Source organism: Kogia breviceps, chromosome 6 (genome assembly GCF_026419965.1).
Source record: "Kogia breviceps isolate mKogBre1 chromosome 6, mKogBre1 haplotype 1, whole genome shotgun sequence".
Classification (NCBI taxonomy): domain Eukaryota; kingdom Metazoa; phylum Chordata; class Mammalia; order Artiodactyla; family Physeteridae; genus Kogia; species Kogia breviceps.
Window position 1 is genome coordinate 83,020,223 of NC_081315.1, and position 25,510 is coordinate 83,045,732.

Consider the following 25,510-nt stretch of genomic DNA (forward strand, 5'->3'; position numbering starts at 1 on the left):
AAACCAAACCCCACTATAAGTTTATAAAACTCACCAGAAAATGAAGAAGACGGGGACTGTTCAGGAAGAGTCCGGATGCTTGGGGTTGTGGGATGGGAGGTACTGTTAGGAAGATTTTTCGCAAGGAGGTAAGTAAACTAAGATCTGAAGGATGAGACGGATTAGTCAGGTGAGTAGTGCAGTGAAGAGCATCTCAGGGGTAAGGGACAGTTGGTGCAAAGGCTCTGAGGTGGGAAGTAGCTGGGCATGTTCCAGAAACTGGATCAGACAGAAAGAGGAGGGAATGTGGTTGTAGCAATGACTAGAGTGAAAATACGTAACAGATCCCAGGAAGCCTCAGAGACCCCGAAAATGATTATGGACTTTATTTCCAACTAACAGGAAGCCATTGTAGAGTTTGCAAGCAGGAGCGTGGATGCTCGGATTTGTGATTTCTTTTTCTAAAGGGACATGTGTGTGGCTGCAGTGAGAATAGCCAGTCAGGGACAAGAGTGAAAACAGGGAGACTCTGAGACTATTACGACCATTCCGATGGGAGGAGACGGGAGCTTGGCACTAGGTGGTGACCCTGGAGTCGGAGAGAGGGGGTGAGCTTGAGACAGCAGGAGGAGGTAGAGTTGGCAGGTCTTGTCATCCCTGCCAGCAGACCCTTGGCTGTCATACTGTGCTGTCACCAGTGGGCATCCGGCAGCCCCATCTGATTTGTGGCTTCCCCTTGGCTGTAGGCAGAGAAGCAGATAACCAAACTGACTAGAATTATGTGTAAGGAAGGAAAGGTGCCCTCTGACAGGGTGACAGGTACAGTCCGGTGAAGTCAGTTCATGTCTCCAGAGTAGGTGACACCTGTTCCGACTGCTGAACCCCAAGACTCAAGCCCACCCCCATGCCCCCTTCTAGTATGGGCTGTGTTCCAAACAGCTGCGGTTGCCAGAGCAGTTCATTGTAAACAGTTCTTCTAAATCACTCAGGTATTACTGGTCATATATTCAATACACCATGAATTAAATCATGCCCCCCTTGAAAAACAGTCGCTAACCAGAAAAGCCTAATATAAAATTGTCAGCACAGAGCCTGGCACTTAGGAAGAGCTTAATAAATGTTGAATGAGTGAGATGTTTAATCCTCTTTTAAAACGGGAACATTAAAAAAGAGTTTCCAGTATATCTGTGGTGTGTTTCACTAAACCCAGACAAGGCCTTTTAGTTACATACTCCCTTGATTTTCCATGTATATTTTGTATTTTCTGTTCCTTTCCTTATAGAAGGAGTGTATGGAACTTTGAATTTGGCAGAAAACATGGTTGATGTTCCCTGCCTGTTTCATTTTGTAATGGCTCAAATAACTTATTCTTGCCCAGAAATAATTAGGAAAAGGATGTACTTTCAGTACACAAAAAATATGGTCAGTAAGAGACCTTGGGTTTTCCTTTCAGAACTGTTTTGGCCAGTGGCTGGCCAAGCACTCTTACTTAAATGCTGTTGTTTAGCCAAGGGGACACTTTTCTGCTTCCATGTATGTGCGGGGGTGGGGGTGGGGGCAGGAAACTCCCAGCTAGATACAGTGTTGGGGAGCCATCCTGGCTTTAAGTCAACAGTGAGCAAAAGGTGCCTTACGAGAGGCCGGGATGGGGAAGGTGTGGAGGGGTGAACCACTGTTATGGGCTTCGTGTAAATTGTCAAGGAATCTGTAAAAACTACTTTCAGCTCAGTTCAAAACTTGCTGCCTGATTGATTAAACTACAGTTTGCTTCTGCTTAGTTGTAGTATTGCAGAGGCTTTCTGGCTGTGGGTTGCAGGACGGCCCGTCTCCCTGGCATCGATCAGTCAGGTCGTAAGAGAAACCGGAAACCCAGGCCCGGCTTGTCAGCTTTTTAAAGAGGTGGGATTGGGGGTACTCCGCCCCTCTCTTTTGCTCGCCTTGGCCCTGGCCCCAGCGGATGGGAGCACCTGGCCGGTTGCACCTGGCAGGGGAGTGAGCGGTGGGCGGGGACGGAGGGGGCGGCCCACGTGCCTCTCCAGCAGCCAATGGGCTGCGGCGGCGGGCGGGCCGCGCGTGGGGAGGCGCGGATGGCACTTGCTTCAACTTGAGACGGAAGGAAAGCACTGCAGCTGGTGTGAGCGACCGCTCCGGGGTGGCTGGTTCCCGCAACCTGGTCTCGCCCCCGGCACGGGGGGCGGCATCCTCGCCCAGCCCCGGGGCCGCCCGGGAGGCCAAGGTGAGGGCTGTGGGGAGGGAGCGGCGCGCCTTTGTCTGCAGGTGAGCGCAGAGGTAACTGGCGGGGTGGGCGTCCGAGCTTGCGCCCGGGAGACCCGACCCGCGGGACAAAGGCTGCATCCTCACTTCCCCGGAGTCAGTGCTTTGCGAGGTTGGGGGCGGCCGGGAGGGCTGAGGAGGGGTCTTTCTGCCTTGCTGGAGGGAAGGATGAGTATTGTATGAAATGGAGGGAAGGTGGAGGAGTCTTTTGATGCAATTTACCAGGGTGGCAGGAAGCTGTTCAGGGGTGGGCTGTTCAGATGGTCCACCCTGGGCATTTCTGTTGTGTCCAGTGTTATGATTGAGCAAATGAGTGCATTCATCTCACATGCTCTCTGATGAATCCACGTTTATGTCCTCTTGTCTACATTAGGAGTGAAAAATATTGCAGGATATTGGTAATCCGATTTTTGAATTAAAAGCAATATTCTTTGGTGTAGAGAGACTGTGCAGTTTCAAATAATTTTAGTTGGATGACTTACAGTATTGGTGGACTTCCACGCAATTGTCTCAAATTCCCCAAAGGTAGAAAAGCTGCCAACTTATCACGTGCTTGTTCTTGGCACTGAAAAAAAGTAGATTTTTGGTTTGGGTTTTTTTGGTTGTTTGTTTGTTTTTTTAAAGAAAAACGTGATCTAAATATTGAACACAACACTTGATTGGATTCTCGGGGAATCTGTGTCTTTTCTGTGTGTTATCTGTTTCCGTGTACCAGTATTGTATCCAGACATATCTGTCGATTCCCCAGTTAATGTGTTAGCTGTGAATCTTCATTACTGCCTTGGGTGGGAAGAGGCGGGGGAGGAGCAATCTCATTAGTCTTTTCTTTCTCTTTATAACTGCAGCTGCAGCCTAGCTTTGACTAGTATTGTGAACGGTGGATTCCGCCTGCTTTCCTCGTGTTGTTCTTTCTGGTTTCCTTAGACCACAGAGCAGTGAGTTTCTCCTCCAGCCTTACTCTGACACAAAAACAGTTTTTAAGCTTTCCCCCCAAAGTTCAGATCTTTACCACTGCCCTTGAGTTGTTATTTGCTTTGTGAAGCCTTTCAGGACAGAGGTGTCCTGAGGCCTTTCCCAAGAAGTTAGATACATAATGCTTTGTGAGGAGAACAGCTCTAAATCTGTGTTTGTAAATTTTGTCTGTAATTTTATAAGTTACCAGCGGTTTTGTTGTCCAAAATGAGATGTGTAGAACAAGCTTAGTAGGGGAAAGACTTTCTACAAGGCATCAGCCACTGTCATTGTAGAAAGTGCTATCGGACTTGGCTCAGAGTGAAGGCATGGGCTGTGTGTGCCAGTTTGGTCATGAACCCCACCTTTCTGACAGCTGCTGGTTCGTTTATGAGTTTTTCTGTCGTTCTAACAAGTCCTGGCTTTTGAGCTATGAGGATAATTTATTTAACAAGCATTTATTGAACACTTGCTATGTGCTTGGCATTGGCACTAATGATCAAATGGTAAATGCAACAAGTACCTTCTTGCTTTCTTGGAGCTCACACTGTTCTAGCACAGGACCCATTTTGGGTCCTCTGAACTGGAGCATCCCCAGGGAGCAGTGTGGATGACCCTGAGGTGAGCCAGGAGGATGCTGCTGCTGGCTGCTGCCTGGGAGGTCAGCTGAGCCCAGGCTGTAGGTACAAACAGATGGGGCCAAAGTCACCTCCGCTCCAAGGATGGAGGTATTAATCAGACCAGTGGGTCGTTGTGCGCTGGACTCTGTCTTTTTGAACCTGCTTGCCTTGATTGTGGATACCTCTCAGAGGAGCCTGGGACTGCAAGGAGGGCCAGGAGAAGCTGAGTTCTCAAAGGGTTTGAACAGTGGCATTGTTTTTTCAGATGTGGTAATTCCTAATTCCAGTCTGTTTCAAAAACTATCCTTCATGCAGTCTCCTAGTCTCACCTCAGTAGCTTTCATCTTGAACAGCACCTCGGAAATGAATTTCATTCTGGACCACTGACTGAGCTAAGCTTTTTATCTGTCCCCAGTTTCCCAGGTGTTGAGGTGACTCCTAGGTTTAGAGACCTGGAGCGTGGTTGGGAAACCCCTGTCATGCATTCTCTACTTTTCATGGATTTGGGGGAGTGTACTGATGATGCTTAATTTCTTACTTGTCTGGGCTTTCAGACTTTTCCACAGATCCCTAGGGTCATGTGAAAACATACTTAATAGTAGTGTCACTTGTCCTTTTCAACTGCCTGTTTTAAATAAAGAATATGACATTTTTGCGAAGGTCTTAGCTCTTTGAATTCCTTTGTTCTTAACATAGTACCTGGCAATAGGACGCTCTCCATAAATAATTGAATTGTTGGGCTTCCCTGGTGGCGCAGTGGTTGAGAGTCCGCCTGCCAATGCAGGGGACACGGGTTCGTGCCCGGGTCCGGGAAGATCCCACATGCCGCGGAGCAGCTGGGCCCGTGAGCCATGGCCTCCGAAGCCTGCGCGTCCGGAGCCTGTGCTCCGCAACGGGAGAGGCCACAGCAGTGAGAGGCCCGTGTAAAAAAATAAAATAAATAATTGAATTGTTAAATGAATGTAGATGAAATATTTCATTTTCTGCTTTTAGGGTTTAACTATGGTTATCACACGTACTTGATATTTATAATCTATAGATTAATTTGCCCTTCAGCAGATGTGGAACATCTGTGTGTCAGGCATCTCTTGAGGTACATGAGGAAGTGAGAAGAGGTAGGGTTCAAAGAGGCAGGAGATAAGCTGGAAAAACAATTCAGGAAGCAAGATGATCTGGATTATGATAAGCGCTGTGAGGTCAACAGCACAATGCAACAGAGAGAGAGTACCTCGGTGGGGAAAGGGGCCACCAAGGGGCAGCCCATCCTAGGAGGTGGCATTTGAGCTGAGCTTGAAAGCTGGGAAGAAGCCGGGTGTGTGAGGGGAGCAGGAGGAAGGAGGAGGGACGAGGGGTGCTCAGCATGTTCAAGGATGTGAGAGAAGGCCGGGGTGGCTGGAGCCCGTAGCGGGAAGTCCAGTGATACGTGCTGTGGTGGAAGAGGTGCTTGGGGCCTGGGGGACAAGATCATACAGGGCTTTATGGTGATGGTTGAAGGTTTGAATTTTCTTTTTAATGCCATGAGAAACCTCTGAAAGGTGGTAACCAGGGGAGTGCCATGATCTAATTTGTTTCATGAACAAAGATCTCAGTGAATGCTGTTAAGGGGTATGGATGTCGGCAGCTGAGCTGGAAGCTGAGGGTTCAGTTATTGAGTCCTGGTCTGGGAAAGATCAAAGTGGTGGCAGAGGGGTTGAAGAGAAGCGGGTTGTGGAGATTGAACTGGCAGGGTTGACTATGGAAGATGCAGGACGAGGAGGCACCTAGGACCGTACCTGGATTTTTAGATTCATTGTTTATTTCTGTTGGATATATGTATTAATAGAAATAATGACTATATAAGGACAGTTAAGCAATGAGCAACTCACTTTCAATTTATATTATACCAAGACCTTGACTTAATTCTGTCTTATTCTCCAATGCAGATGAGCAGCCCTACCCAGTGGAGTGCTGTGCATTTGGCCATTTTTTTCCAGGACATTTTCACCCTTCAGTGCCCTGACTATCCTTCTCAACTGGTTATCAGACCTTTAAGCATTTTCCTCTGTTCTGGCACAAAAATGAAGGATCAAAGTAAGAAAGAAGACAGGTTTAAGCTTTAATCCATACGGAATTACGCTACCTTTGCTTCCAGATTTATAAGATACTATTGATAATTGCATCTGAAGTTGTTTATTTCATATACAGTATCCTCCATTGTTCCAACAACAGATATTCTGTTGTAAATAAGACTTGTTCTATATCTGTTTAAAATCAGAAAGAGTAATATTCCTTAGTAACTTTGCAGGAAATTCACTGTGCATTTTGCGAGCTAGAAGAGCCATTTCCTTGTACCTAAGAAGTAGAGGAATGAAATACTTGGTCTCTGATGGGATTTTTTTTGGCGGGGGGGGCCTCCTTCTAGCTTCCGATTTGTGAACATGAAAGCTTACAATGTCTTTGTCAGTTAACTTGGTTTTGAAGCCATCTTTGGTTTGGGTTTGCAGAAAAATGTTGATGCAGAAAATATTTCTTCTGCAGTCAGAATTTTAGGCAGATGAGAAGAGGCAGAAGTGACTTGGGCTGCCATCCCTTCTGATCTGGAAGCCTGGACTTGTTACCCTAGAACATGTAAGTGAGTCTGGGGATATGAATAAATTATGACAGCTGAAATAATTATGATAGAGGAAGAGCAGCTGCAGAGAACACAGTTGACAATTGGGGCTGATTCGACCTGATTCTGTCATGTCAAAGCATGCATCTGTTTGCCAGGTTACATGAAAATGCTGTTTTCAAGGAGTCCAGTGTGTTTTGTTTTTTATCCATCCCCCACACCCCCCAAAAAAGAAAAAAGAACAACATTTTAAGAAGAGTCATAGCCTGCTGGTGACTCTTCCAGAATAAAATGGCTGGAGCAGAGACCCATGTTGATTCTCTGGTTCTCATTTTGGGCACCCACGTAGCATTTTAGTTGAGCAAAAGATATTTTGATTCTAAAGCTGCAAATTGGAAGAGTTCTTACTCCTGCTTCTGGGTGGAATAGTTTCCAGCTGGCCCTGGAGTTTGTCACCTGTAAGCAGGATTATTCCACCATCTCAGCCAGTCGCAATGGGTTTCATATACACTTGGTTCACTGCTCTGCTGTTACCGTCTTGAAATTCGTAATAATTTTTTCACGCAGGGCCTCGCGTTTTCATTTTGCACTGGGCTCCGCAAGTCATTGAGTAGGTCCTAGTCTCACTGTCGGTGTTGTGTGTTGCACCTCTGAATCAGGCTGACATCTAGAACAGGGCTCCACACTTGTTCTGTGGAAGTCCAGATAGTAAATATTTGGGGCTCTGTGGTCTCTGTTGCGGCTCCTCAGCGCTGTCACCCTGGCACAGAAGCAGCCTTAGACAGTAGGAGATGAAGGAGTACAGCTGTGTTCGGTGACACTCTGTTTATAAAAGCAGACGGGAGTGGATGGACTGTGGTCCTGCGGCTGTCGTTTGCGACCCCTGATGTAAAGGACCTGAGTGGAAACCACAGTGACAACTGAAATAGAGATCTTGTCCTTCGGAAGCAAGAAGGCTCAGTCACCTTTGGGCAGCTTTATGGTGCTCTGAAAACCAGTCTCCAGAGAGCACTCCTGAAGAAGATCGGGCTGGTAGGGGGTACTTCTGTGGCAGACCATCATTTGAACATCCCTGAACCCACGCTTGAGCTTCTTCGAGATGGCATGTTAATTCTGTTTGTCAAGTGTAAAGACATGTGGACAATAAAAGGAAGGTGAACTCGGACAGTAAAAACAGGATGCTACCATGATGGGATTGTGGTTTTATTTTTTTAAAGATATATTTGAGGAAAAGGAGAAAAGATTCTGGAGTAGGGAGGCTAGCTGTGTATAAGAAGTAACCTCATCGAATAGGAACGGTGTGTCTTCTTTCAAACTGTATCCAGAAGTTAAGCTCTGCTCAGACAGTGTAGCACCCGGCTGTGCCTCCCGGCTGGGGGTGCAGGGGGCATTGGGGGGATGCTCTGTGCTGCCTTATATATAGTCCAGCTCTCCATACTTCCTCTGCCTTCGCGTGTATGGAAATGTGTTGTCTGGGGTCTTTTCTCTAAATGATAAACAAAAGTTTATTTCTCTTAGAGTACAAAGATAAAGAAGAGTATCTGGGGAGTCAGTAAATCTTGATAGAAATCAATGTACAAGGGAAATTTATATATTGATTTCTTTAGCAGCAGAGGAGCCATTTTTCATTTAGACAAATGTTCTAAAGAAGGAACCTAGTTAGGGGCTCTGGAAACATTGTTTCTGCTGGAGACGATCAGAGTATAGATTTGCTTTGCTTTCAAATTCAGTCACAAGAGATTAATAATCTTCTAAGAACTCACTTCCTGCCCATTCAGATAAAATATATGTTTTATTAACATTATTTCTCATTGACATGAGAAGGGAATGTGAACTAAAGCCATTGTTAAAGTGCCGGCTGTAATAAACTATAGCAGGAGAAAAAGAAATCCAGCCAAGTCCCTATTATTCACAGCATTATTCTCTTACCAACATGATCAGGAATAAGGGAGGAAAACCTCTGTTTATGCTACTTAGTTATTTATTTTAAAATATTTATTGATTACCTATTATGTGCCAGGCAGTGATGAGCGAACACTTACCTATGGTGGTGAGTGAATAAGGCAGAAACATTGCTCTTCGCTCGGATTTTTCCTTTTTTGTGGAGCAGAGGAAGGACAGACAGTAAACAGATAAGCAGGGTAGTTTCAGATGCCTTGAGAGTTGGTGGTGACTGGGGAGTGCAGAGGGGTCTTCTGGAGGTGATGATGATAAGGAGTCCTTCATGGGAGATCTGGTGGACTCGGTGTCCAGGAAGCAGGAACAGTGAGCGCGTAGGCTCCAAGGCAGAAGCGGTGGGCGTGTTTGTGAACAGAGTATGGCTGGAGCCCAGCAAGTGTGGGTGAGGCAGGAAGTGAGGTCAGAAAGATAGATGGGGAGTTTGGGGTTGGGTGGGGGAAGAGTCATAAGCAGGGGAGCAACAGGATAAGTGTCTGCTATGTAAAGAATGAAATCCTCAGCCTTTGCCCTGCAAAGTTATTTAGACCAAATACAGCACTTTTTTTTTTTTCAACAATTTCTTAATACCAGGAGATCTTCCTCCCTCCCTCCCTTCCTTCCTTCCTCCCTTCTTGCGTTGGGTCTTCGTTGCTGCACGCGGGCTTTCTCTAGCTGTGGTGAGCGGGGGCTACTCTTCATTGCGGTGCGCGGGCTTCTCACTGCGGTGGCTGCTCTTGTTGCAGAGCACGGGCTCTAGGTGCACGGGCTCAGCAGTCGTGGCTCGCGGGCTCTAGAGCGCAGGCTCAGTAGTTGTAGCGCCCAGGCTTAGTTGCTCCGCGGCATGTGGGATCTTCCTGGACCAGGGCTCAAACCCGTGTCCCCTGCATTGGCAGGCGGATTCTTTTTTTTTTTTTTTTTTTTTTTTTTTGCAGTACGCGGGCCTCTCATTGTTGTGGCCTCTCCCGCTGCGGAGCACGGGCTCCAGACGCGCAGGCTCAGCGGCCGTGGCTCACGGGCCCAGCCGCTCCGCGGCATGTGGGATCTTCCCGGACCGGGGCACGAACACATGTCCCCTGCATCGGCAGGTGGACTCTCAACCACTGCACGACCAGGGAAGCCCAGTAGGTGGATTCTTAACCACTGCTCCACCAGGGAAGTCCCACAACACAATTTTTGTCACCAAGTCCAGCTGTGGTGGAACCAAAAATCCAATAGGGATGGAGGCAGGAGCAGAGAGCTGAGGCCACCTTTCTTTCTTCATCAAGGGGTGAGGTCCTGAGGAGAGCCCATTCATTGGGAAGGAGGCAGGCTCAGGTGCCCCCAAAACACAGAGCAAAGGCAAGACCAGCCAGGCCAACCTGTCTCCCATTTGTGGATCCACCACTTTCTAGCGTGGGGTTTTGAACCTTAGATTCTCTCATAAAATTAGAGTCGCAAGGCTCCCCATCAAGGTTATTGTGTGGCTTGGCGTTAATGTGCACCAAGAACAGAGGCTGGCTGGGTGGCAGATTGAATAAAATGGGAACCGCTAGTGTAATTTTGCCTTTAGCAATCAGTCATTCTAGTGTTGATGTCTATTTTTGTGTAGGTATTATTGAGTTTACAGAGTATTAGGGATACTTGTATCTACATGTAAGTTTCCATAATGTAAGTGAAGGCCAAATGTCTTTTGGCTTTTTGTGTTATCTGTACTAGTATTCCTTCTGTCTGCACAAAGGAATGGGGATTGGCTATATAGGTATAGCCCTAAAGCCTCTTGAAAATTCAGAAACAGATTTAAGAATGTGTCTTCCCCACAAGAGGCCCTCCGTGAGACTGGGTGCATGGAGTTGAAGGAAATTCACCCACAGGCTTGCCGTGGTTTTAACTCAGAGCCTGGTCTGTACCCTGCCAGTGGTTAGTGCCCTCGTGGCACTTCTTGCATGGAAACCACTTTCCCAATACGGTTAACTGTCATCTTCCCCGCTCTGTACCAGAGTCTTTAAATGTTCCCTTGTTCTCAAACCTTGTCAGATAGCGGCCTTAGGGGCCTTCTGGGTATCAAGTATTTTGTGTTTTGTTTTACCATCTCTACTTTCAAGAAGGAAGCCAGCCCATGGTTTCACAATTCAGGTATATTTTACATTAATTTTATCCTTTGATTGTGCCCTAAACTTTATACCGTGAAACCATAATGTGGCATGAATTATCTCTTACTTGAGAACTAAATATAAGTTATGTGTGTGTATTCTCTTTTTGCTCAGATATTCAAAGAAGCAAGGTTTTTTGGGTTTTGTTTTTAACTGTAATACAGCACAGATGAAAGCAGACGCTGGTTAATTCTTGCTGTCTTCAAAGACGGACTTAAAAACTCATTTCCTGGTTGCTCTCAAATATCCTTTTTTGCCTCATTAGTAAGCTGACTGGTAACTATTGTGTCTTCTCTCTAGTGGCATGAGAAAGTCCTTTGTTTAGAAGAATGTGCCTTGAATTTCAATAACCTTAAACCACTTTAGATCCTCAACTTCACACTTATTTTAGTTTGAACGCTAAGGCCCGTGTCTGCCAGTCACCAGTTAACAGGCCCCCTGGTGCTGGGGTACGGGATAGGGGGAGACAGGAGCAGGGAGGTGGGAAGGATACTCTTTTTTGCAAAGGAAGGTACACTTGTCAGAGAGAGGTGTTCCTGCTGCCATTTGGTTCTGGGAAGGACAGAACCTTTCCCTGAGCTGCATTTTCTGAAACTCACTAGACACCAGACGGTAAATTTGCATAAACTCAGAATTCAGTTCGGAGGTCTTTCACCTACGGATTCTAAAGGGGTCTGCAAATGAGTTTCAGGGATTATTGAACTTTCTCCCCCACCGCCCCCCCTTGCGATGGTGTATGAAAGTGTGGGTCTGTATGTATTTCTATCTGGAGTGTTTTCATCAGAGTCCAAAAGGCTCCATGATCCAAAACAGGTTAGAAACCTTCCTCTTGGCAGACCTCCTCCCCCTCCTCCCCCTCAGTTGGGAACTCAGCGTACCCGTCCGGTCCACACTGCACACCGTCCTGCTGTGAGAGCCTGGCATGGATTAATGGGTGCAATCCTCACAGCACTCTTAGGAAATGAGTAGTACCGCTTATTGCTCCCGTTTCACAGACGAGGAGACTGAAGAACAAAGAGGCTGAGGGCCTTGACCAAATGCAGACCGTGAATAAATGTGAGGGACAAAAATCTTGAAGCTGGGGAAAAAGAAACTGTCAGGTTCATGAGTTTGTTTGAGAGCTTTCATGACATGAAGGGTTTTTTTAATGTCTTTACTTCATGGCCGTGTGGGTAATGCTGGTCTGTGCTGGCACTCAGAAGGCTCAAAAGACTCTCAGTGATGACAGACGAGCATCAAAAAGTAGTACGAAGCCGAGAGTTCTGCAAACATGGAGCGAGAAGTACCCTGGCAAGTCTTTGCTTTACATGCTCAGTTTGTGAAGAGTAGACAGTGTGCATTGCATAAGAAGTAGGTGGCTGTGCTGGGGAGATGCGTCCTCTTCCAAAGAGCTGGAGTAGACATTGTTATTCTGGTATGCTTTTTTTTTTTGAGGAATTTCCTATTCATTTGGATGCCCGGTTACACATGCCAAGTAGTTCTGTTATTTCAGGCTTATTTTAATGAAAACATTGCCAATTACTCCTCCGTTCATTTCCCCAAGAAACAGCCGCCGAGAGCATGGAGATCAGGCAGCCTTCGGGTGTGAGGCTGGTGTGGAATTCATCATGGGGTTGAAATCTTCCCACTGGCATCTTGTGTGGTGAGACGGGAGTAAGCTTGCACCTGACTCTAGATTGAGCCTTCCCTGCTCTCAGAATGGCGCTTCACTCAGAAGCCCAACTTTGGGCTGATGTTTCTTCCCCAGCACATTACAAGGTGTCGGTGAAGCAGCTGCCACTAGGACTCTGCTGCATTTTTCCAATGACATTTCAAAGATCTCTCTGAAGTCCCTATTTATGGCTGGTTTTCTCTTCAACACTTAAATCAAGCAGTGTCTATTAACCCCAAACAAATTAACCTTGTTAAAAGTTCAGTGTCATTTTTCTGAGTACTGCCCTCAGGGAAAAGCAGGGTAGCTACATATTGATGTCATTTCCTTAAGTGAATCACTAGTAATGGGTCTGATTTCATATATCCAAGGCACCAATAATAATTATACACGAAAGAAACAGATTGCGTCCTTGGGGGATCTAGACTTAAGGTTACTTAAATATACGACGTATACTAGGCACAGGCTTTTTATTAAGAGTAAAAAATTTAAAGCATCTGGCATAAATCAAAAGTTAGTCAAAGAAATGCTGCCCATTCATTTTTGTAGTGACAGTCAAAGCACTTGATTCTTTTCTGATAAAAATCTGAGCATTAGGAGATTCCAAGAGCATGTGATCTTAGATAAGAAGCCCAAGATTGAGGTTAAGTGACTTGCAGAGTGTTTACTCAAACTGAGACTGGAGTCCAGGTCTTTGGATCCTTTGCTGATGATCTAAATTGCGTCCAAAGACTGGTTTTGATAGTGGGGCAGTGCAGAGGGGCAGGCTCGAGGTGGAGGAAGGTGCCCTCAATGCTATGGTAAGTGGTGCCCAGTAAATCTGAGGAGGGGCCACAAATACTCCCCCAAGTGACCTCCCTTCTGTGGGAGACATTTCATCTCAAACGCTGCCCAGCACGACCCAACTGAGACATGACACCGTCAGGTGACCTGCTATAGTGATGCGGTCGGTCGCACTTGTAACAGAACACTCATTCTTTGCACACACCATCTCATTTAATTGAGTTCGCATGATTACCCTCAGCCAGGGGTCCTTGTCCCTTTTTCACTGATGAGGAAACAGGTTCCAAGGGGCACAGAGAGGGACCCCAGGAAAAAGAGAGGATAAGTAACCAGCAGGATTTGAACACAGCTCTGACTTCTTACTCAGCTAAAGGGCCTCTCTTTGGAATTTTCAGCTGCCTTCTTCCTGTGCAAAAGTTCACAGGCCTCAGTGGGGGGGGTGGGGGGTCCCCCCGTTGACCTGAAACCCCAGTTGCAAACCCTTTGCCCCATCTTGAACACCTGTGCATAGCAGTGTGCTGGCTCATTTGGGAGACAAACTGTGAGGTGATTCTGCAGGACTGTGTGAAAGAAGCATGGGGTTCCCGTCCTAGGCGCATTCCCAGAAGACCAGCACGAGAGTCCTGCAGGCCTGCGGTCGAACGCTGACTTCCCGTGTACCTTGGTGAAGTCGCTCAACTCCTCTGAGCTTGTTTCCTTTTCTGTCAGTGAGAACGGTAGGAGCTGCCTTGTCAGGTTGCTGTTAGGGTGTCACAGAGCCGGAGCTCAGTGAACGGTAGGCAGTCTGGTAGTCGCTGGGAGTGTGATTGCAGCCATCACATCTACTGCGCCTCGGGGCATGCGTGTCACCGTGGTTTTCCTCAAGTGTTGAGGTAGATGTTTACATATTTGTACTACGAAAGTCATGTCTTCTTTTTTTTTTTTTTTTTTTTTTTTTGCGGTATGCGGGCCTCTCACTGCTGTGGCCTCTCCCGTTGCGGAGCACAGGCTCCGGACGTGCAGGCCTAGCGGCCATGGCTCACGGGCTTAGTTGTTCCGCGGCATGTGGGATCTTCCCGGACCAGGGCACGAACCCGTGTCCCCTGCATCAGCAGGCGGATTCTCAACCACTGCGCCACCAGGGAAGCCCTCGTCTTCTTATTGTATAATATTTAAACGAATATATTACAGTCCTCTGTAATCCCCCCTCCAGGTAAGAGTTGACAGTTGGATGTTAAGTTGTTCCAGATTTTTTGCCACGCATATATTAAAATACACACTCAAACATTTGTTGTTTTTCCTGTAAGACCTTATATCTGCGACTTGGGTTGTTTGCTTGCTTGCCTTTCCCATATTTGATGAGATGTCATGGTCGCTGTTCAGTATCAGGATGGACAGCTCCACCTTTCTGCCCAGCGACGGGGCGTGCTTGCTCTTTCACACCGTGATTTCAGCCCTCATCTCCGCAGGGTCCTGTTGGCCGCTCCGTGACCCTGGCCACAGGGCCCCTGCAAGGGCAGCTTTCTGCCTCTCCTCCTCCTTATCCGCCTCTTCTGTCTGTTCAAGTGGGATGCATGCCTGTGACTGACTTGGGGTTCTGTCCTCGGGGCCCCTTCAGATTGGCTGTGCTGAGACCAGCAGGGGGTGGTGAGTACTCTGGGTCGGGAGGTTAAGTGGCATCGTTAGCGTGGCTCTGGCAGTTCAGAGCAGCTCTGGGGATGGAACTCAAAGCGTTCAGCTCCAGACTCCAAATTGCTGTCGGCTCCTCCTCGGCACAAATCTGTTCTCTCACCTTGAAGCTCGTTTACTGGCCCGGCCTCGTCCCACCTCCGCCCTTGGCCGGCTGCTCTGCTTCCGCCCCCTCCTGCTCTGTCGCCCTCTGTGGATGCAGTTCCGTGAAAGTACCTGGAGCGTAATGTTGTAGCTCTGTTAATAGGATGTCCGAAGTGTTGGTAAAGCAGGTAAGACTGTTGCCGCGTCATTGTTTCCATATGTTTTTTATTGGCAGCAGGTGCAGCTGGAAAATGAGGATAAGTACTCTGCCTCTGTTCACTGCAAATGGTTTCCTGTATTTCACTGTGATATTTTAGGCCTGATTACCTCCCCGGGTTGATATGTTGCCTCTGTAAACTCAGCTGGCATCTCTTGGCTTCATCGTAATGTGGCTCAAAATACACACTCCTGTGTGAGAGAGTTCAGCTAAAATAAGCACCGAAGGGCTATTAATTGCAGCCAAGTGGGGATGTCAGAGCTCAGAGTCGCTGTTAACGGGACTGTGTTTTGCACCGGTTGCCATGTGAATGCTAACGTGTTGTTTCTGCTCTGTCCCCTCATGCCTTCCCGGATTCAGAGAGAGGTAACCAACCAATTTTCACTTCTCCCCCTTTGTGCTGTCTTAAGTGTCTGGCAAAGCTCACTTGCTTTCTTCATGCCCCTGTCGCCACCATCATAGCCATCGCTGTCTTTGAAAGGCAGAACTTTGTTTTGTTTATCCTTTTCTCATCATCATTGTTATGTGTCCTGCATTTAAAGTAGTGTGGAATTGCCTCTGGGTCCCTGATCCTCTGTTGCTTGACCCTGTTTGGGGAAGGTGTTGGACAGAACAATGACTTGGTCCCTCTTCACTACTGGCTGAGCAGAGTCTATAATCAGCATATGCTGGGGAGAAGGTGTGATAGAAATAGTCAGGTTAGGTACCATGTTGTGTAGGAGGCTTTTTGTGCTTCTTGAAGAACTAATACTAGGACCTGCTTGTAATGACTTCCCTATAGAGTTTCATTGGTGAGATTTGGTTCTAGCCCAGTAGCTGGAACGACTGACTCAATTTCAGTCTGGATTCTTAGCAGAAATCTATGGTATTCTTCTCCCTTCCCACCTGTAGACGAACATAACGATGAAAAGGCTGTAACTCCAAAATGAAAGGCATTTATACCTCAGATGTGTGTGTTTCCCGCTCTCTGACCATCAGCCTGACCATTTGGCCGATTGGGGGCTTTTAAGCTCCATGATTCCTCAGCTCTATCATTTAATAAAACCTCCATTTTTGGGAGAAAGTTTTGGAGTTTTTCTCCTTGAAAAAATGATTGTGAGTACTGCTTGGCAAAGTGAAGGGATACCAACGCTGGCCTCTTTGCTTTCTGTGCTGGAGTCCGTCCCGGCGGCCTCCCTCCTGGCTGGGGCTGAGCTCCCGCTAGCGGCCACTGTCCTCCCTTAGGGTAAGCTGCTGTCATAGCTCGATGGCTGGAGGGAAGGGAGACGGCGTAGGCTGGGTGGGTAGCACTTCCACAGTCGGTCTTCCAGAGGGTCTGCTTAGGAGAATTGGGGAGCTTGATTGACTTTCTCACTACTCTTGAGGAGGCTCTGGGCCCCTGGAGGTGATGCAGCTTTCTGGAGGACGAGGGCTGTGGGTTCGGGTACGAGCTCCCTTGTCTGAAGTCACCACACGTCTTGTCAGAGTGCATGGTAAGGATGTTTTCGGATCTTGGCTAGTTCCTACCCTCCGTGTCCTCGCCGGGAACCAGTTGCTCTGAACATTAACAGCAAGACTGTTCCAGAGAGGGCTACAAACTCTGGTTCGCCCAAGCCACCTGGATTATTTGCAGGTGGTAGAATTTCAGATCTGCTGTGTACACGGTCTGTGTGTCTCCTGAAAGCACCTGGTGAGGGTTTCCCTGCAGAGAATTTGTGTTTACCCAGGTGGTGAGTTGCTAGAATGCCCCTTTCAGAGTTTACAAACTTAGCATCTTCTTAAGTTTGCAAAGAAAGAGAGTTTGAGTTTATCAAACCAGAGCCTGAGCTTTGTGAAATTAATGATGCCCACATATGGTGCATGTGCCAGTGGGTACAGTTTCAAAAACAAAGTCGTGTGTGTGTGTGACCTTCTGGATTAGCTATTTAGGAAGATGACATTTCTCATCCCCTTTCACCCCTCTTTCCTCCTCCAACCCCCCGCCCCGAAACAAGATTTTCAAAATGCAATCAGAAAACAAGAGCAGTTAGGCAAAGAGCAGGCAGTCCTGAAAACAGGATTCCTCCCTCCAGGCCCTATGCAGGTGAATGAAGGAGAGAGAAAGCCCTTGACCATAAAGGGCTGGCTATAGAGTGTTGAGATCCAATCTGGTTGCTGCTCTTTTGTCCTTATTTGCAGGTGGGACCCGTCCTCTGCGGTGGTAACAACTCTGTGTGCTTATTGCTTCTACAGAAAGATAAGCTGGGAGGATAAGGGTCTTTAGGTACATTTCAACAAGTGTTATTATATTCATACCAGTGCACAGATTTATTAAAACATCCCTCGTGGATAAGGAGACAGTATTCAAAGTAGGCTTTTTCTTTGACTTCGTTTTCCTCACTGATAATAACAAGTAACATTAATCAGTTGCCTTCGTGTGCCACAGCCGTCACAGATCTGACCTGAGCAAAATACGAGTTATGTGAAAGACGTTACCAAATCGTGGAGACTTGGTCAGGAGCGCTAACAGAAACGATTTAGCGAGAGAGTGAATGGCAGGGAATCTAACAGGAAAGGGAGGAGAGAGCTACTGCCAGACACATCTGGGCTGTCATGTGCCTGAGGAGGGCAGCTCCAGAAAGCAGAGCCCAATCCCACAGGCAAAAGTTGCAGGGAGGCAAGTTTCCATTCATCATTAAGAAAAAAATATATTTTGGTTTGCAGCGAGCATTCAGCAGTGGAGCTCCTGATCCATTAAGTAAATGAGGTTTTATATCACTGATATATTCTAGGCACCACTTGTCTGGGTTGCTGTAGAAGGAGGGACTCTGAAATGTTAGCCTGGGTAACTGCTACAAGGTCTGTAGGTGCCTATAAACACCTCTGGAGGAGGGATAAACACATAAGCAGATTTCATTTACGTAAGAGCTGTGGTGGGAAAGACTTAGGGAAAGGGTTAGCAGTTCTGTCTTGGCTGCTTTTTAATAGAACCCATTTGAATAAAGAACCGTTTATTCATTCATTCCGTAAAGATGGATTAAGCCCCTACAGGGCAATTAAAATGCTGTTCAGCTGAGAACAATAAAAGCAATCTTTTGCCCTTTTTCTTTGCCATTAAGAAAGTTGAGGCTGTCATGTAAGATGTCTTAGCACTGACATTTTTCCCTGTCAGAACTCACCGCTGGTCCTCTGGGGGAATAATTACTGGGGAGAAGAGGAAAAGGAGAGGAACAAAAAGAGTTGGAGACACAAGGGCTTAGCCAACGAATGGGGAAAGGTAGTTGATTCATTCACTTCTATTGCAGTTTAAGGAAGAGACTTAGCTATAAACCCTCCACTTCCTGGTTTATAAAGGAAATGCAGTGATCCCCCCTGACTGCAAGAAATAAATGGGGCAAAACTCCAGAGGGGGACCGGCACCTCTTTTAGCAAACGGCTCCTCCAGGAGTGAGCTGGAGCAAAGGAAAGAAATGGTCCTTGCTGCTCAGTGTCAGACACAGTGACCCAGACGGACGGGCATCTAGCAGGACTTGTTAGAAAAGACGGGCACCTGCTCTCACCGGACCTCGGGGGTCATTTGGGCCAGCTCTGTGGTTTTATAGACCACACCGAGGCCCTGGAGGAGGCGTGACCACGGGGGCGGCGTGGAAGCCCATTTGAGCGCCTCTTGGCTCTGAGCTGTGATGCTCTCGGCGCTGTGGGCACCGGGTAGCAGCAGCCCGAGTGCACCGCACAGTGTCAGAGCCCCAGTGGGTGCTGCCTGGCTGGCTGGGTGACACCCGCCGACGCCCGCTGCTCTGTCCTCCCAAATTCCCACACGTGGCGCTGGGCTGATCTGTCTGTCAGGGATACTCTAGCCGTGGAGGCTGGTAATTAAAGCAATTTCTTGTCCCCCTCAGAATATAGGAAAAGCTCTAGAAAATGTTAAATTGCTCTTACATATAGGCATGAGGACTTTTAGGATTATAATACCGATTGGAAAAAAGTCTGAAAGGCTGAGTTAGGCCCCATCTTGGTCATTGTGAAAGTGAATGATGGGACATGGGTGTTCATTGACCGTCCTCTCTACTGTGTGTTTGAGAAGTTCCAGAATGAGAAGTTTAAGAAAGGAGGAGAAAAAGAAGAGGTACTGTGTTCTTTTGACTCCTGCGCCCTGAAGCTGGGACCCAAGCTCCATTCTCCAGGGGAAGGGCCCGGCAGGCCGAGGTCACCGCAGACCTCCCTGTCGCTGAGACCGAGTGGCTTGTCTCCTGCTGCCCAGCCTCTGCAGCCCTGGGGACTTCTCCTGAAACTTCTCCTGGCTCTTTGGAACCAGTCTGTCCTGGGCTCTCCTACTCCCAGCACTCTTTTTGTCACCCTTTCGTTGGGCCTTTGGCCTCAATTAGGCCTTCAAATGCCTTTCCTCCTTGGGGTCCAGACCTTGTTTTGTCTTTCTCATTCTCCACTCTCCCATCTGCTCCCCTGACTTCAGCTGCCCCCCCCCAGGCCCAGACCACAGGCCTGAGCTCAGGGACCGAGTGTCCACCTGCTTGGTGGGCCCCCCTCCAAGCACCTCACACTGTTGTCCAACCTGGAGCTCATCAACGTCCTTCACCAGATCCTTCCCCCTCCCATCCCCAGTGTGAGGGCACTTTGCTGTCCTAGGAGGGACCTCAGAGTTATTCTGGATTCTCCTTCTCATCTCCCACATCCCTCAGTCCTGCAGCCGGCCTTCCAGTACCTCTTACTCATTTGTCTTCTCCACCCTGTTCTCGTGGAGGCTAACTCAGCCTTGCCTTTTCCAGATGTTCAAGGCTGGTGCCTTCCTTGGCTCGTGGCCCTTGCGCCGGTTCTTTTACTTATAAGGAAAGTGCCTCCTCCTCTCCCTTGTAATTGTGTTGGGCCCACCCCCAGATAATCCAGGATAACAGCCCCTTCTCAGGATCCTTCACTTAATCCCATCTGCAGAGTCCTTTTTGCCATGTAAGGTAACCTATTCACAGATTCTGGGAGTTAGGACAGGAAGATCTTGGGAGGGTCATTAGTCTGTCTACCGCTGCAGCCTTTTTCAGAAATCGGGTGCTGAAAAGCCAAGGTTTTAAAACAACCAGTTAAGAGGTGTTTGGATTTCGTGCTGAACAATAATGAGATTAACTCAGGCATGTATTTCATTGCACACAAAGAAGTTGTCCGAACTGTCTGTGCTCCAGGTAAGAGAGAGGTCTTGCAAATCCTGGTGTTCGAGGCTTTCTGCTCTTTTAGGGTGACTTGGGATGTGTTTCATGGGAGTAAAACAGGAGAGACATGCAAATCTCGTGACACCCCACCCCCCCACCCCCCGCAACCCACTGCAGTGAGGAGAAAAGGCACTTGTTTTCTCCTGGGAGGTTAGTTACCAGCAGATTTCTGTTTCCCTGATCTGTTAGCCTGGTACCTGGGAGGGAACAGGAAAAGACAAAGCTGTTTAAAAAATAAAGTGTCAGAATCCCCCAAACAGAGCCTGCGGCTGCTGAGCTGCCCTCTTGAGGAGATGTGGATTCCAGGTGGTTGCCTTAGGCATTAATCACTTTCTCCTGAGCCAGAAGAAAATGAAGATTAATAATAATTATATATATATATATATATATATATTTTTTTTTTTTTTTTTTTTTTTTTTTTTTTTGCGGTACGCAGGCCTCTCACTGCTGTGGCCTCTCCTGTTGTGGAGCACAGGCTCCGGACGCGCAGGCTCAGCAGCCATGGCTCACTGGCCCAGCTGCTCCGCGGCATGTGGGATCTTCCCGGACTGGGGCACGAACCCGCATCCCCTGCATCGGCAGGCGGACTCTCAACCACTGCGCCACTAGGGAAGCCCAATAATAATAATTTAAAAAAATTACTTCTAAGGGGTTGCGTCTGAAAGAGCGGAGGGCACAGAGCCGAAGTTTGATGGGAGCTGATTATTGATCAGGGCCTGTTTGGTCCTCCGTGATGGTGACCTTGCACTTGCTACACTTGTAAGGCCGACCAGCTGTCATGGAGAGCAGGATGGAGCTTGGAAGCTTACATCATAGGATATCAGAGCCAGAAAGGGACCTTGGAAATCATGTTCCATCACTTAGAGATGAGGTTTGACTCCGTGCCCAGTGTTGTACAGCTCAGTGGAATCAGGAATGGGACTAGCAATTGGGTTGCCTGGATCCTGATCCGTTGCCCTCTGTCTCTTACTCTCTCTCTCAGAGAGGACAGATGGAGGTAAGATCTCTACAGTAACTACTAAAGGTAGGGCGTAACGAGCTGTAATCCTTTGTGGTGCAGAATACAGATCCTGTCAGCATTCAGACACAAGCAAGGTGCTGGGGGCCGCAGGGCCAGGCAGGCTTTTGAGCTGGGCCCTACAGAGTAGGTAGAGTAGTGAGCTCCAGACGGTGCAGGGAGGCCGGTGGTCACCACGCCAGGCAAGGGGAGGTACCGTGAGCGGACGTGGAGCCCCAGCTTTCTGGAGCAGAGGGGAGAGCTCCTTAATTCGAGTAAGGATGCTGGAAGAGTTGGTGGGACAAATTTTGGGACTCCAGAAATCCAGACAAAGGTCTTTGGACTTTCTGTGGGTGACCACAGAACTTCAAAGAGATTTGGCCTCAGAAAATGGCGACTGAACATGGAATTTTGAAGAGCAAGAGTTGTGCGTGGCCAGACACTGCATATATTACTTTAGGAACCATCCAAGAAAGAGAAGTAGCCAGAAGGAGGGAGGCCAAAAACAAGACTGCCCTTGAGCATGTCTCCAAAAGTGATGCCTTCTCGTCGTTTCCTTTTGAAGCAATATGCTGTCTCGATGGGGGTTGAGACTAGGATGGAAAGGCCTCAGGAGCACAGTGTGAATAGGGCTCTGCTCGCCCCCAAAGTCTGGACCCAGCTCCTCACCCAGACCCCCGCCCTCAGCCCACTGTCACGGCACCCATTCACACCTCTGACCACTAGCCAGCTTTCCCGCCGGGAAACGGGGGGGACGTGCTGCAGATCCCTATGCTTGAGGTGGGGGGGCACTCCGTACCAATTATGGCCGGGCCCAGACTGGGTGTTGGGAATGGATAAGGCTCAAATCGTCTTCACGGAGCTTCGAGGGGTTGTGGGGAAGAGAAAACTCATGAGCAGACGCCCATGGTACCCGGTGGTGAGTGCTGTGCGTGCAGAGAACACGGCAGCACCTGGCAGGTACTCACCCAGCTTCAGCTGCGTCTTCACCCGAGGCTGGGGCACGGAGACGGTGTGAGCAAAGGCAGGGAGGCAAGACCCACCTACGGTGCCTGAGTGGTGGCAGGGCTGGCGAGGAAGGGGTTGGATTCAAGACACTGTCAGGAGGTGAAATCGGCTGCACACGGGGGTTGGGTGTGGAGTGCCGGGGCCAGGGGTGGGAGCATCAGGAAGTCCCCCTGGCGCTAGCACAGGGGACACCAACTGATGTGGAATGTGAGGGCGCAGGGGAAGGTGGAGCAGAGCAGACCCGAGGGCAGGTGTGCACAGGCAGAGGTTCAAGTGCCTGTGGGTAAGGCTGCCCCTGGCCTGGAGCCTCTGCGGGACAGCCTGGGGCACAGCAAGGCCACAGGGCAGGCTTTCTGGCCAGGCCTTCACAGTGACCAGTTGCCTCCATCGGATAGACTTTTCTTTCTGTCCCTTCCCAAAGAAGCCACGTCTGTGTTGGGGAAGAATTTATCCCAGTCTGTGAGAACACCACCAGCTCTTACCTTAAGAGAAGTAATTAATAAATTCATCCATGGTTATATCTACAGACAGGGATCCTGGCTTAGCAACACGTGCCAAGAAATCCCTGTGATGCCTTACCAGATGGGTAAATCTGAGCATTTATTTTTCATAAATACTCTGATGTTTTAAACCACTGTCCTCAATCATAACAGTGAGAAATTTAGTTGCGTGGTGTTACTCTTTTGAAGCCAGGTCGTGTCACGGGCACGGTATCCTCATCAGTAAAGCAGATGCTGAAATCCAGCACTCGCAGCACGCCCACCTCGGCGTCTGAGCTGACGGTATACAGGGTGATGCTGCCGCCGTCGCCCCAAGCCCTGGAGTAAGAGGCGTGTTTAGCAGAATCAAGTGCCTGTGACCGGACTTCAGTCTGTGGCGTCTCTTTGTGTCCCCGTGACTGTCCGTCAGCTTACTCCGCAGCTGCGGGTCGGATCCGGTCTCTGGGCACACATTTACACATCAGAGCCTGTTGTTCTGCTTCTGTTACACACAACTGTAGCCTCACTCATGCAAATTCATGCTCCTCTCAAGCCCGTCTTCTGTTTTGTGATCATGATATTTGCTGTTACTCTGGGTAGAAGGTTCCTGTAAAGTTCGGTTTTCATTAAGCGTGGTTCATTAAGGTTCCAGGAGCTCAACAGGCAGGGTCCAGGGAGCACTGTAGTTCTTTTACTCAGAAATGAATTCCTAAGATCCGTACAACTGTTCTCTGTTTGAGGTGGCTGTCGACATTTGTTTATTTTTTTAACCACTGCGCACTGTGTTTACCTCTGACGCGCTGGCTGCTCACTCAGTTAACATTCATCACTAGAATGTGTGTTGTGAAGGTTCCTCATTCTAATGTACCGATGAACTTTGTTTGCACAGAGATTTTGCTTATGTAGCAAGAGACAAAGACACAAGAATTTTGAAATGTCATGTATTTCGATGTGACACACCAGCAAAAGCCATTGCCACAAGTCTCCACGAAATCTGTTCCAAGGTAAGGGGGCTCAGGGCACAGGGGTCCGCCCCGCACCTTTTTCCCGCCCGCCGCTGAGCAGGGAAGGACGGGGGAGTCGGCATGTCGACCTGCAGGTTGAGCTCCAGGAGCAGCGGGCCGACCGCCAGCCCAGCCAGTGTGGTTAAAATGCTCTTTCTGCGTGTCAGGCGTCGTGCTAAATGGTGCTCCACCTACAAAAGGAGCACGGCCTTGGTGCCTCCCACAGTCCGGGGGGTCTAATAGGTGGACAGCGGCGTGGCGGAGGAGCTGTGTATCCCGAGCCCAGCTGGAAAGCGGGGGGCAGGGAGTCAGGGCAGGTTTCCCAGGGCCGGGCCACCTGATCTGAGCGTGGACCCGGGAAGAAGGGAAGCGGGGGGGGGGGGGAGGTATGAAACCAGCAGGCGTGTCTGTGGAAGTGCAGGCGGCCGGGGGTTGACGTGAACACGTGCTGACGTCACAAGACACGCAGCGGCGAGGCAGGGCCCTGGTCACAGTCTCACACTGGTACGTGTCCCGCTCACTCCTCCAGATTCACAGCCTCAGAGTCGCCTCCTCTCTCCCCCGCCCCCTCCCTCCCGCAGAACCCACGCGGACCCGCTAGTCCCACCCTCCGCCCGGCCCTTGTACTTGTCAGGACACGGCTGTGTGATGCCGCGGCTCCGGCTGCTGCAGAGCCCTTCCTTGCGTGGACCTCCGTGTGTTTACTTGAGATGTGTGGCCTGTAGCAGAGGAGAGAGGTTCCTCGTTTGTCTCTTTGCTGGGCAGCTTTTGCGATTGGAGACGGTTGGAGCTGCGCGCTGTGCCTGGCACGTGTAGAGGGCTGGACACACGTGTCTGTCATCCAGCCTTCCTGCTCCTGGCTTCCTCCTTTGTCCAGAATGCCCCACCCCATCGCTTCAGCCGCTTTCGGGTCTCGCGGTGACCAGGCTCCTAACCATTCTCTTCTGGGCACGCTCTGCTTGCTTCCCCTGAAGGAACCAGTGTTCCACAAGGGAGTTGACAGAGAACGTACCGTGGCCACAGTGTCCTTTGACCTCCAGGGATACACAGTGAATGTTCTCAGCAATCCCATTACCTGCTGGCCTGTGTTCCAGTATTAGGAGCCAGGTCTCCAGGACGCTGGCGCCAACTTCCTTCCGCCAGGCCTTTCCACTCCCCAGACCTGCCGCTTGAATCTAAACACAGGACTTTGCCGCTCCCTGCGTTAATGTCACCTTTCCGGTTCCAGGCTGGCATCGTTACCCAGCCTCACTCCCACAGGTCCTCCCAAGCTCTCCAGCCCCAGCTCACGGCCACCTCCACAGCCCAGCCTGGCCTCCGCAGCCGGAGCGGAGCAGGTGTAAAGCCACAGTTCCCAAGGGAAGGGTAGGGACCGGGAGCTGTCCCCAGCCCCAGGATAACCCAGCAGTCTGCTGCTCTGACCGAATGACCGGGACCTGCAGGGTGGGTGCTGGTCCGGAGACCCCGCGTTCACACCAGCTCGTGTGCACGCTCCTGCACGGATGGCACTGGGGCAGCTGCTCCTTGTGCAGCCCTGAAGCGTGCTGCGCTGCCCGGGTTTCGTTTCCTCATTCATTCACGCAGCAAGTGTAACCGAATGCTGCCTATGTGCCAGGCACTGTCCTGGGGGAGACAGCAGAGACCAAAACAGAAAAAAAATCCTTGCCCTTGTGGAGCTTATATTCTAGCATAAAGCCCTCAGAACACAGCCTGGCACGGAGTCAGTGCTCAGTGAATCTTGGATTTTACTGTCAGCAGCCCTCCTGCCCGCTGACCCAGGCGCAGATCTGGAGACGGGCAGAGTGGAGCTCCGGGGGAAAGGACTTGTTCCACTTGGGACGGAAAGCTCGGGCAGGGGATGAAGGTGTGAGTTGCTCTTGCGGTCACTGAAGGTGGCTTCTTTGAGTCCCTAAACCCACAGCACTGTGAACAGGGGTGCGAAGTGATGACTGTCAAGTGAAGGA

The 25,510-nt window shown here is 49.2% G+C and overlaps 1 protein-coding gene across 45 annotated transcripts in view; it reads left to right on the top strand.

Moving 5' to 3' along the window:
* The window catches only part of APBB2 (amyloid beta precursor protein binding family B member 2), a 381,324-nt gene that overhangs the window by 343,022 nt on the left and 12,792 nt on the right, over nucleotides 1-25,510 (top strand). For 42 of the 45 annotated variants that reach the window (XM_067036201.1, XM_067036193.1, XM_067036188.1 and 39 more), the window contains one exon: nucleotides 23,432-23,546. In XM_067036201.1, coding sequence (XP_066892302.1) covers nucleotides 23,432-23,546 — 115 coding nt within the window. Of the gene's footprint in view, nucleotides 1-2,075; nucleotides 2,216-14,592; nucleotides 14,856-15,108; nucleotides 15,251-23,431; nucleotides 23,547-25,510 lie in introns of those variants that run through there. The other 3 variants (XM_067036213.1, XM_067036212.1, XM_059067065.2) reach the window with 3 other exon arrangements.